The 13,356-nt window shown below is 29.2% G+C and overlaps 2 protein-coding genes and 1 long non-coding RNA gene across 9 annotated transcripts in view; 2 read left to right on the top strand and 1 right to left on the bottom strand.

Moving 5' to 3' along the window:
• LOC126833087 (zinc finger protein 28-like) overlaps nt 1-7,418 on the top strand; it is a 141,404-nt gene extending 133,986 nt beyond the window's left edge. For both annotated transcript variants that reach the window (XM_050564231.1, XM_050564232.1), the window contains exon 8: nt 6,193-7,418. In XM_050564231.1, coding sequence (XP_050420188.1) covers nt 6,193-7,171 — 979 coding nt within the window. In that variant the 3' untranslated portion in view covers nt 7,172-7,418. The remainder of the gene's footprint in view (nt 1-6,192) is intronic.
• LOC126833095 (uncharacterized) overlaps nt 1-13,356 on the bottom strand; it is a 67,763-nt gene that overhangs the window by 28,817 nt on the left and 25,590 nt on the right. The gene's annotated exons all lie outside the window — the stretch shown is intronic.
• The window catches only part of LOC126833089 (zinc finger protein 468-like), a 30,362-nt gene continuing 25,527 nt past the window's right edge, over nt 8,522-13,356 (top strand). The window contains exon 1 of the mRNA XM_050564239.1: nt 8,522-8,874. The gene's annotated coding sequence lies outside the window, so the exon portion shown is untranslated. The remainder of the gene's footprint in view (nt 8,875-13,356) is intronic.

The following is a 13,356-nucleotide window of genomic DNA, read 5'->3' as shown; positions in this document are numbered from 1 at the left end:
TGAGGCTCGTTTAAGACAGTGTAGTTAAAATGAAAAGTATATTTCACTAAGACTAAATACAGTCTATTGGTTAAACACTTTTAGAAATATAGTATAATTGTTTATAGTTGTTAAATAATGCATTTGGGAAAAAAAGGGTTTTATTGTGTTATTTCGAATATTAAGCTTTGATACAAGAGTTTGGAATTTAATTTATTTGCCTCCGAAAATGCACGACAGTTTACCTTCACGCTACAAAGTACCTCCATCTGTGGCAATTTTAATTACCGAATATCAAAACTTGTTTGAAAATAATTAGTCGTTTTAAAATTTGTAATAATTACTTAAACAAATAAATTTGAGTATGAAATAAAATTGTATTCACAGTTTCAAAAATGTACTATCTGCCATATGGTCAAGGTGAAAAACAACAAAGAGTTAAATATTAATTTTACCAGTACATTTTCCCCTTACTTTTGTGATGACATTTCTACGAACAAATAATATAATATGTTATTGCCAGTTGTAACGGACCTACTTGTCTAGCTGGCTAGACTAGGCAAAGTGGCCGTCGATAAAGCTAAAATAGACGGATCCCCACGGGAAAACGGTTGGCTAGGCCGTTGTCTACGTCTAATTGGCCTTAAAGTCTCCCTTATTAACTTAATATATCGCCCGAGGAGCTAGAACGGGCGGTCACACTGTTAAATAATCTAACTCTCAGCTGCAGGCTACAAGATGTTTTATTCTAAATTAGGGTTTCTAAATAAAATACAAAATTATACAATATATATATATATATATATATATATACACTCTGACCTGGGTTGGACGATGAAATGGTTGGTCAAAGCGGAGTTGAAACGGACGCACACAAAAGATAGTCGGATGGGCGGCTTGTAGTAAAACGGCAAAAATATAGAGCGCAAGGTCGAGGATATTGGCGGTCCGTGATGGTAAAGTCAACTGGTTAATTAGATGATACGCGACGTGCATTGTCCTGTGTGTGCGACCGTTCCCCTACCTATAGTCGGGGGTGCTGTGTCAGTTGGTTTGGGACGCGAAGTAACGGTCAAGCGAAATGTGACCGTTACACAATAGAACAAAGAGTACTGAATACTGCTAGAAATATACAGTATAACACGAGCAATTTAATTAACCTACTATCAGTTGACATGGATTAACTAATATGAGGAGTTCATTGATACCTTATTATTTTCATTATATTTAGAATTTAGATACTCATTCACCATGTCTTCAACCTCCAGACTCCATCATGTCACTGAGAGTGTGAACCTAAGCCCTACCATTAAATCGATAAGGTAACTTAAGTTTTAGGTAAATACTATAATAGTAATATATACTAAGTTTATATACAATAATATATACATATTTATATTATGTAAAATGTTTGTATTATTATTACATTGTTATATTGAGAGTAACACAAAATTAGTAATACTAACAATACATTTTCTTGAGATTTTATGAAAAGACAAAACTAACTTGTATACGGATAGAATAGTTTTTTTTAAATGTGAGATTTTCTTTTATGATAAAAAAACCAAGTAATTTGAATAATCCAACTATTAACACAAAAGCCAGCACATATTTAGTTTCTCGAAAAAAATGTACGCTTAGTGTACATTTCGCTTAAACAATTATAATATTATAGCAAAAATAAAAGTTTAAAAAAAATCATTTTAATTCTACTACTTTGCCTATGTTGAGGCTCGTTTAAGACAGTGTAGTTAAAATGAAAAGTATATTTCACTAAGACTAAATACAGTCTATTGGTTAAACACTTTTAGAAATATAGTATAATTGTTTATAGTTGTTAAATAATGCATTTGGGAAAAAAAGGGTTTTATTGTGTTATTTCGAATATTAAGCTTTGATACAAGAGTTTGGAATTTAATTTATTTGCCTCCGAAAATGCACGACAGTTTACCTTCACGCTACAAAGTACCTCCATCTGTGGCAATTTTAATTACCGAATATCAAAACTTGTTTGAAAATAATTAGTCGTTTTAAAATTTGTAATAATTACTTAAACAAATAAATTTGAGTATGAAATAAAATTGTATTCACAGTTTCAAAAATGTACTATCTGCCATATGGTCAAGGTGAAAAACAACAAAGAGTTAAATATTAATTTTACCAGTACATTTTCCCCTTACTTTTGTGATGACATTTCTACGAACAAATAATATAATATGTTATTGCCAATAGAACAAAGAGTACTGAATACTGCTAGAAATATACAGTATAACACGAGCAATTTAATTAACCTACTATCAGTTGACATGGATTAACTAATATGAGGAGTTCATTGATACCTTATTATTTTCATTATATTTAGAATTTAGATACTCATTCACCATGTCTTCAACCTCCAGACTCCATCATGTCACTGAGAGTGTGAACCTAAGCCCTACCATTAAATCGATAAGGTAACTTAAGTTTTAGGTAAATACTATAATAGTAATATATACTAAGTTTATATACAATAATATATACATATTTATATTATGTAAAATGTTTGTATTATTATTACATTGTTATATTGAGAGTAACACAAAATTAGTAATACTAACAATACATTTTCTTGAGATTTTATGAAAAGACAAAACTAACTTGTATACGGATAGAATAGTTTTTTTTAAATGTGAGATTTTCTTTTATGATAAAAAAAACCAAGTAATTTGAATAATCCAACTATTAACACAAAAGCCAGCACATATTTAGTTTCTCGAAAAAAATGTACGCTTAGTGTACATTTCGCTTAAACAATTATAATATTATAGCAAAAATAAAAGTTTAAAAAAAATCATTTTAATTCTACTACTTTGCCTATGTTGAGGCTCGTTTAAGACAGTGTAGTTAAAATGAAAAGTATATTTCACTAAGACTAAATACAGTCTATTGGTTAAACACTTTTAGAAATATAGTATAATTGTTTATAGTTGTTAAATAATGCATTTGGGAAAAAAAGGGTTTTATTGTGTTATTTCGAATATTAAGCTTTGATACAAGAGTTTGGAATTTAATTTATTTGCCTCCGAAAATGCACGACAGTTTACCTTCACGCTACAAAGTACCTCCATCTATGGCAATTTTAATTACCGAATATCAAAACTTGTTTGAAAATAATTAGTCGTTTTAAAATTTGTAATAATTACTTAAACAAATAAATTTGAGTATGAAATAAAATTGTATTCACAGTTTCAAAAATGTACTATCTGCCATATGGTCAAGGTGAAAAACAACAAAGAGTTAAATATTAATTTTACCAGTACATTTTCCCCTTACTTTTGTGATGACATTTCTACGAACAAATAATATAATATGTTATTGCCAATAGAACAAAGAGTACTGAATACTGATAGAAATATACAGTATAACACGAGCAATTTAATTAACCTACTATCAGTTGACATGGATTAACTAATATGAGGAGTTCTTTGATACCTTATTATTTTCATTATATTTAGAATTTAGATACTCATTCACCATGTCTTCAACCTCCAGACTCCATCATGTCAATGATAGTGTGAACCTAAGCCCTACCATTAAATCGATAAGGTAACTTAAGTTTTAGGTAAATATACACTAAGTTTATATACAATAATATATATATATATTTATTATGTAAAATGTTTGTATTATTATTACATTGTTATATTGAGAGTAACACAAAATTAGTAATACTAACAATAAATTTTCTTGAGATTTTATGAAAAGACAAAACTAACTTGTATACGGAGAATATTTAAAAAAAAATCATTTTAATTCTTCTTCACTTTCAATCACTCGTTATCAAGCAAACGCACACTATCACAAATCTGTCCATACAATTTCTGCGTTGTGTCGCGCACCGTGCAGTTTGCATTAAAATCACAATTGAAATAAAAGTTTTGATTTTTAATTAAGATTAAAATTTGTACACTCTGCTGAAGTTCTGTAAATCAGGCTAGTTAAATTCGATTTAACGCCATAGGAAAAGTGTGTCCATGGCAGATAAGGCCTTAGGTAAACTTATTAATTTTATAGGATGTCGATGAAGGTTAGTTTACAAAAAGCTTTAATACAAGTGTTGGGGTATTGATTTGTTTGCCTCTTAAAAAGCACGAAAGTTTACCTCCATGCTACAAAGTACCTCCATCTGTGGAAATGACTCGTTATCACACAAACACACACTATTTGTCCATACAATTTCTGCGTTGTCGTGCACTGTGCAGTTTGCATTAAAATCACAATTATTATAAAATAAAAGTTTTGATTTTGTTAGTAATTAAGATTTATTTTTGTACACTCTGAAGTTGTGTAAATCAAACTAGTTAAATTAGATTTAGCAATTTGTTTTCTGTATTGTCGCCACGGGTTTGATTCGTGAACAACTCTAGATTTTCATCATAATAACTTGGTCGAATTCTGTGATAAATACCAAACGTATTACGTTGTGTTTCTTTATTTCGTTTCAAGTTGCATTATATTTGAGTTTTGTCTTGCATGTCAATAATTTTTACAAGTTTTTATTAGCAGCTCTGGAAAGCAGTGAGTAACGTAATCCACTTATCTTTTCCTTTTTCTATACTTATAGCTTGTTTTTAGGCTATTATAAAACATAAGGGATAATATTATTTATATTAATATATACATATATAATACATAAGTAAAGATTATTACCACTTTAAATTTAGTCGGCCAAATGAGCTATTGTCCAGCTTAAATCTTTATGGTATTAGCTTTTTATCTAAAAGTCATACTTGTAGTTTTGTGTTATTGATCTAAATAAGATAAATTAAAATTTAGTTTTAAATTTTTAAAAAACACAAAATATACCTATGAACTTGAATTATGTTGTTCTCCTCTATAAACCCTTCGTTGGTATCGATGTTAGCGTTCCGTTATTAAACTTATTATAGAAACCACTTATACATATAATACCAGATTGTTTTAAAACCGCATCTACCTCTTATCAATATAATGTTAAATCAAAGTATCAAAAAAAAAAAAATTGTTATTTATTTGTGGGTATGATGACCGGTCGACGTCTGCAGAATTGCATAATGTCAGCTTACGCTTGCGTTTGCATGAGACTTACCGTGTTTATTTATATACATATATAAAAACATTCATACATTAAAATAGAAAAGAAATGCGAACAGGTGTAATTTTTTAAAATAAAAACTTAATGTTAACAGTTATAAAAAAAAAATAATGTAATAAGTAATGGGGTTTAGTTTAATTTTTATTAAATACATTTTTTAATTATCATAAATAAAAATTAAAAGTTGATAGAAATTTTTAATGAAATAGACTATAAGTAATGTCCTCATAGTAAAATACTTAAAACTTTATAAAAATATTATTAATTAGTTACATTTTCTTTACAAAGAGGTATTTATTATATGGATATGTCTCGTTTCTTATCTCTCATATTTTATTTCTAATATTATATCTCTACATTTTGTATCTACAATATCGTACATTTTATATCTTATCTATAATATCTCTAATCGCATATCTCTAATTTTTAGCCAGACATTAAAAATTATTTATCAGCTGTTTCATTCACAAAACATCCGCTTAATCGCGCCACACGCACACATTTCCCTCGGTAGCGTTCAGCGTCATTCAAGCATTTTCTTAATGTCCCCAAGCCAAAAGACATATCCATGTCAAAAATATAGTTTAGTCGTTTATGAGAATTTATTATTATTTCTGTCAAGTTTAAGATTAAAAGACGTCGGTCATAAAAAGTCTCAAGGTACTCAATGTAAAAGTGGACTTTAGATAGAGTACACTTTTTAAGTTTTAAATCTTATGGCACTCGGATGTTTATTGTCCATATTCTAATAAATGTGAACGTTACATTGTGTTATGTAGGATAAGTTTAGGCAACTCGATCAAATAAAAATTGAGTAAAGAAGACTTTTGTATGTCATCTAAAATTAATCAAATTAATTCTTAAAAAGGATGCGTTGTATATTTAATATTAAAACTTGCTGTATGACATCAAAATATATTTTTCTTAAATTAATTTGTTTTGTTTCAAACGTGTTGCAGTATTTATTTTTCGTGTAAAGCGACAGATATCTCAAATAATACAAAGACAATGGATTGTAGTTTTAACGAAACTATAGATAATAATTCTCAGAAAGATATATACAAAATACGTCGGTTCGACTGCAATATGTGTCAAAGGAGGTTTACAACCAAAAGTAATATAATCCGGCATATTGCGAAATCGCATTCCAGTACTTCCATTGAAAAGAAAACACCTCAAAAAAATAAAGTCAATCATCGTAACAGCAAAATCAAAGGAAATACTCGAAACAAAGATGGCCTATTTAATTGTGGTATTTGTTTGAAAACGTTTTCATTAAAATCAAGCCTAAGAAGACATTGGCGCGTTCATACCGGGGAGAAACCCTTTAAATGCGATATCTGTGAAAAAACATTTGGTAGACAACATCACCTCAAGATTCATAAACGCACACATACCGTCGAAAAACCGTTTAAATGCGATGTCTGTCAAAAGGCTTTTTGCGACCAATCTTACATCAAAATTCATAAAAGGATACATACCGGCGAGAAGCCCTTTAAATGCAATATTTGTGAAAAAAAATTTGGTCAGATATCTCACCTCAAAACTCATGAACGCATACACACCGCCGAGAAACCTTTTAAGTGCGATGTCTGTGAAAAAACATTCAGTCATCAATCTGCTCTCAAGAGACATGCACGTATTCATACCGGCGAGAAACCGTTTAAATGCGATGTCTGTGAAAAAACATTTAGTCTACAACAAAGTCTTAAAAAACATGAAAGGATACATACTGGTGAAAAACCTTATAAATGCGTTGTCTGTGAAAAAACATTCAGTCAACAAACTCATCTCAAGAACCATGCACGTATTCATACCGAAGAGAAACCCTTTAAATGCGATGTCTGTGAAAAATGTTTTAATATACAATCTAACCTCAAAGTTCATGAAAGAACACATACCGGCGAGAAACCATTTAAATGCGATGTCTGTGAAAAAATATTCAGTTTAAAGTCCTCTCTCATAATTCATGAACGCATACATATTGGTGGGGTACGATACAAATGCTCAGCCTGTGACAAATCATATGGTCGCCAAGATACTCTCAAAAGGCATCAAGCAAAAGCACACGGCTCATAGTTTCATAAACCTTACGTGACTATTTGGCAGTTTTTCAAAATCGATTTGTTATTATTTTGCAATTTTTTTTACTTACGATTTATTTCAGATTTAGTATACTTTTATTAGTTTTCTTATAATATTTAATTTATTACTATCGGTTAACAGATCAATAACATAAGTATTAGTTTTTAATTTATTTTTTCGACGGATCACATGAATTATTTAGTATTTATATTTTTATAATGTATTTTTTAATTTTCATAATCTACACACACAAAATGCTAAACAATTTTGTTACTATTCTTATTTTTTATTATAAAATGTTAGTAGTCTTTTTAGTTACAGATGGTTTTGAAGAGAATGGTTTATAATATATGTTAATTTGTATTTTAAAATTGATTTTTAATTTAAAATATTTGTTAATTTTTGAGCATTGAATTATGCGAACCATGTTTAAAATCAAAATAAAATATTTTATTATTTCGTCATTTATGATTACATTATGTTAGTTTCATTCATATTTTTAGAATAAGTTTTTCGTTTTTTTAATTCGAAGAATTATTAAGATTGAACGACAGTAAACCAAACCTGACCATTATTAATAAATGTCATTCGGGAAAGTAAGGAGAATATGCCTACTTCCATATATACGTTTATTATTAAATAATTAGTAAAAATAATTTTGTTCAATATATTTGTGTGATTAGTTCCCAAGAAAACATAATACCGTGTTTGAGAGTAATAACATTAGTTTTATTTTGAGACTTTTTTTTTATAAACATCTTTTTCAAATAATTATTAAATATTGGAATTTTAAATGATTTATGTACATGGATAAATTATATGACCATAATGAACAAACTGTTTAAGTGTTCGTCAAATATCGTCTATGTTTAAAGAACTATTCGTAAGTGCCACTTTTGTTTGGGCATGCACCATTTTGACGTGGCTAAACATGTTCGTCTAAGACATCGGCTATCCGCCTCTTTGATTGTGACATATTTAATTTGACGGGTTGTTAAATTACTCCGCCTTGTTGAGGCTCGTTTCAGACAATGTAGTTAAAATGAAAAGTATATTTCACTAAGACTAATACAGTCTAATGGTTAAACATTTTTAGAAATTTAGTATAATAGTTTGGTGTTTTAAATCGTAAAATATAGAAGCATTTGAAAAAAAAAGGTTTTATTGTGTTATTTCTTTTAATAAGCTTTGATACAAGAGTTTGGAATTCAATTTATTTGCCTCCGAAAATGCACGACAGTTTACCTTCACGCTACAAAGTACCTCCATCTGTGGCAATCACTCGTTATCAAACAAACGCACACTATCACAAATCTGTCCATACAATTTCTGCGTTGTATCGTGCACTGTGCAGTTTGCATGAAAATCACAATTGAAATAAAAGTTTTGATTTTTAATTAAGATTAAAATTTGTACACTCTGCTGAAGTTCTGTGAATCAAACTAGTGAAACAATTAGATTGAGCGCCCTAGGTACAATTGGTTTTCTGTATTGTCGCCACGGCCCCGCTTCGTGAGAATATCTAGATTTTAATCATAATTACTTGGTCGAATTCTGTGATAAACACCTAACGTACTGCGTTGTGTTTCTTTATTTCATTTCAAGTTGCGTTACAATTGAGTTTTGTCTTGCATGTCAATAGTTTATTATAAGTTTTCAGTAGCAGCCCTGGAAAGCGGATTACGGTTCTACGTTGTGTGAGTACCTATTGTTTTGTATTTCTAATTTATATACATTATTGCCGTGTTTACTGTCTGCCGCGGACTTAAAACACTGCTTGTGAATAAAAAGAATCATAATTTATTTGGTAGCTTGTTACTTATTATTTATCCGGAGTTGAGTAGAGTAATATGGGATCAACACCATTTTTAATTAATCTAGTTGGCAAAATGGGCAATCGTCTAGCTTTGATCTGTATTGTGTTAGCTTCTTACCTACAATTCATGCTTGTAGCTTTGGGTTATTAATCTTACTTTATTTGTTACTTAATAAAATAGTTTAAATTGTGCAATTTATTTGTCCTATTTAACCTATATGGATATACGATACAGAAATAACACTTGTGTTAAATGTCAATTATAGAGTTTTGAAGCGGTATAATATGTTGAAAATTAAAGATGAAATTGATGAAACAGAAAAACACTTCTTTGAAACAACGTTTGGAGCCGTTGAAACAAAACCGTTGGATGAGCCGTTTGAAAACAATGAAATATCTACAACAGAGGAGTATTTGGTGAAGAATGAAGTCGACAATACTTATGAGTAAGGCTATTTGTATTAATATTTTGTGTTTACTAAATAAAACAAAAAAGCTTTTGTAATGCTGTAGTCCGCTGTAGTGATTCGCATTATGATATGTCCAACAATAAACACCAAACTGACAAGTTGGTAAATGAAACACAGTATAAAACCCAAATATATTCAATTCAGCTGTAAGAATTTGATCATGTAAAAATTTACCACTGAAAAATTGGTTGGTTTTTATTTTCAAAATAATGTAAACTAAATTATTCTTTTTTATTATGTTCAAGCTTCAGGCACTTAGTCAGTAAGCTGTCTTCTTTGTTATATCATTATTATTACTATATTTGTTACTAAATAAAATAGCTAAAATTGTACAATTTAGTCGTCCTACTAATCCTCTATGCATATATAGCACAGAAATACAACTAATGTTAAATGTCAATTATAGAGTTTTGAAGCGGATTAATATATTGAAAATTAAACCTGAAAATGATGAAACAGAAGAAGAGTTGTTGGAAAAATCGTTAGAAGTCGTTGATACCAAACCGTTAGATATGAAGTTCATAAACAATGAAATTTCTACAACAGAAGAGTGTATGGTTAAGAATGAAGTCGACAATAATTATGAGTAAGGTTATTTTTATTACCATTTTTTTTTTCTTAAATAAAACTTTAAAACTTTTGTAATTATGTTATCATCCTCCATAAACCCATCATTGGTATCGTTGTTAGCATTTCGCTATTATGAAACTTATATTAGTAACCACTTGTTCATATAATAATATATTATTTTAAAATCGCATCTACCTCTTATCAATATAATGTTCAATCAAAGTATCAAAACAAAAAAAAATTGATATTTATTTGTGGGTATGATGACCGGTCGACGTCTGCAGTATCCCATAATGTTAGCTTACGCTTGCGTTTGCATGCGACTTACCGTGTTTATTTATATACATATATAGAAAACATTCCTACATTAAAATAGGAAAAAAATGCGAACAGGTGTGATTTTTTAAAATAATGTTACTAATGTTTACTTAATGTTAATAGTTATAAAAAAAAATAATGTAATAAGTAATGGGGTTTGTTTAATTTTTATTAAATACATTTTTTATTATCATAAATAAAAATTAAAAGTTCATGGAAAATTTTAATGAAATAGACTATAAGTAATGTCCTCATAGTAAAATACTTAAAACTTTATATAAATATTATTAATTAGTTACATTTTGTTTTCTTTTCAAAGAGGTATTTATTATATGGATATGTCTCGTTTCTTATCTCTCATATTTTATTTCTAATATTATATCTCTACATTTTGTATCTACAATATCGTATATTTTATATCTTATCTTATCTATAATATCTCTAATTTTTAGCCAGACATTAAAAATTATTTATCCGAAATTTTCATTTCTGCCGAGTTAAGGGTTAAAAGACGTCGGTCATTAAAAAGTCTTAAGGTGCTCAATAGGGTGGTTCTTATTTATGAACTTTTAAAACTTTAATGGGCTGCTCCGCAATTTTGTTCATTATTATGAAAAAAAAATTTGGGTAGAATTTGGTTTTGATAACTCACCCCCTTCACGTGCCGCAAGGGGGTTGAGAAATGACCGAATGGGGTAGTTTTATAGTTTTTTGAGTTTAAATAAAAAAATTATTGCATTTAGCATAAAATTACATATTAACTTTATGATAAATCATTAAATTCTCTATAAAAAAGGTTTTCACAATTTTTTCCAAAAATGCATTATTATCCAAGAAAAAAAATAAAACATAATTTTTTTCATTTACGATGAACGATTGGAAATCGAGTAAAACAAAATAGTTTATTATACAAAATTAAATTTTCTACAAAATAGATCATTAGGAAAAATTTCATACGATCAACCATTATGTATTTAAAGATCGTTTAAACAAATATATTGTGAAAAACGAAAATTATCGTTAGAAAAAAAAGTATAGAAATCTACCCGGGAACGAAATAAAATAATCATATTTTTTCCTATAAAAATGTTTTCCAAATAAATGAAAAAAATTATGTTTTATTTTTTTCTTGGATAATAATGCATTTTTGGAAAAATTTGTGAACACCTTTTTTATAGAGATTTTAATGATCTACCATAAAGTTAATATGTAATTTTATGGTAAATGCAATAATTTTTTATTTAAACTCAAAAAACTATAAAACTACCCCATTTGCTAATTTTTCAACCCCTTGCGGCACGTGAAGGGGGTGAGTTATCGAAACCAAATTCTACCCAAATTTTTTTTTCATAGTAATGAACAAAATGGCGGGGTAGCCCATTGGAAAACTTTTAAAAAAAATTCTTCATCTATGACTAAGGACCACCCTAGTGCTCAATGTAAAAGTGGACTTTAGATAAAGTACACTTTTTAAGTTTCAAATCTTATGTTATTCGGACGTTTATTATCCATATTTTATCAAATGTGAACGTTACATTGTATTTTATAGGATAAGTTTAGGCAACTCAATCAAATAAAAATTGCCTTAATAGTAGATCATCATATGTCATGTAAAACCAATAAAATTAACTCTTTAAAATGATGCGTTGTACATTTAATATTAGTAATATTAATACTTGATGTATAATATCAAAATATATTTGTCTTAAATTAATCTATTATGTTCCATACATGTTGCAGTATTAATTTTCCGTGTAAAGCGACCGATACCTCAAACAATACAAAAACCATGGATTGCAGTTTGAACAAAACTATAGAAAACGATTCTGAGAAAAACATACACAAATTACGTCGGTTCGACTGCAATATATGTCAAAGGAGGTTTATAACCAAAAGTAAAATAATCTGGCATATTGCGAAATCACATTCCAGTACTTCCATTGAAAAGAAAGCACCTCAAAAAAATAAAGTCAATCATCGTAACAGCAGAATCAAAAAGTATACTCAAAACAAAGATGGCCTATTTTATTGTGGTATTTGTTCGAGAACTTTTTCATTAAAATCAAGCCTGAGAAGGCATTGGCGCGTTCATACCGAAAAGAAACCCTTTAAATGCGATATCTGTGATAAAACATTTGGTAGACAATCTTACCTCAAAACTCATGAACGCATACATACTGGTGAAAACCCGTTTAAATGTGATGTCTGTAAAAAATGTTTTAATGTACAGTCTAACCTCAAAACTCACGAAAAAACACATACCGGCGAGAAACCATTTAAATGCGTTGTCTGTGGAAAAACATTCAGTCAACAAATTAGTCTCAAAATTCATAAACGCATACATACCGGTGAGAAACCATATAAATGCGTTATCTGTGAAAAAACATTCATTCAACAATCTGATCTCAAGAAACATGCTCGTGTACATACCGGTGAGAAACCTTATAAATGCAATGTTTGTAAAAAATCCTTCATTCAACAGCCTGATCTCAAAAAACATGCACGTGTACATACCGGCGAGAAACCATTTAAATGCCGTGTCTGTGAAAAAGCATTCATTCAACAATCTAATCTCAAGAGACACGCACGCATACATACCGGTGAGAAACCATATAAATGCGTTATCTGTGAAAAAACATTCATTCAACAATCTTGTCTCAAGAAACATGCTCGTGTACATACCGGTGAGAAACCTTACAAATGCGATATCTGTCAAAAAACATTCATACAACAATCTAATCTCAAGAAACATGTACGTATACATAACGGCGAGAAACCTTTTAAATGCGATATCTGTAAAAAGTCTTTTTGTGACCAATCCAACCTAAAAACTCACGAAAGAACACATACCGGGGAGAAACCTTATAAATGCGTTGTCTGTGAAAAAACATTCGGTCAACAATCTGATCTCAAGAAACATGCACGTATACATACCGGCGAGAAACCATTTAAATGCGATGTCTGTGAAAAAACATTCAGTCAAAAGTCCAATCTCATCATTCATG

Source organism: Adelges cooleyi, unplaced genomic scaffold, assembly GCF_023614345.1.
Source record: "Adelges cooleyi isolate 19-005CV unplaced genomic scaffold, UGA_ACOO_1.1 ACOO_flye_CR_arks_rails_tigmint_CR_PRNA_17, whole genome shotgun sequence".
Classification (NCBI taxonomy): domain Eukaryota; kingdom Metazoa; phylum Arthropoda; class Insecta; order Hemiptera; family Adelgidae; genus Adelges; species Adelges cooleyi.
This window is presented reverse-complemented; position numbering and strand designations above follow the sequence as displayed.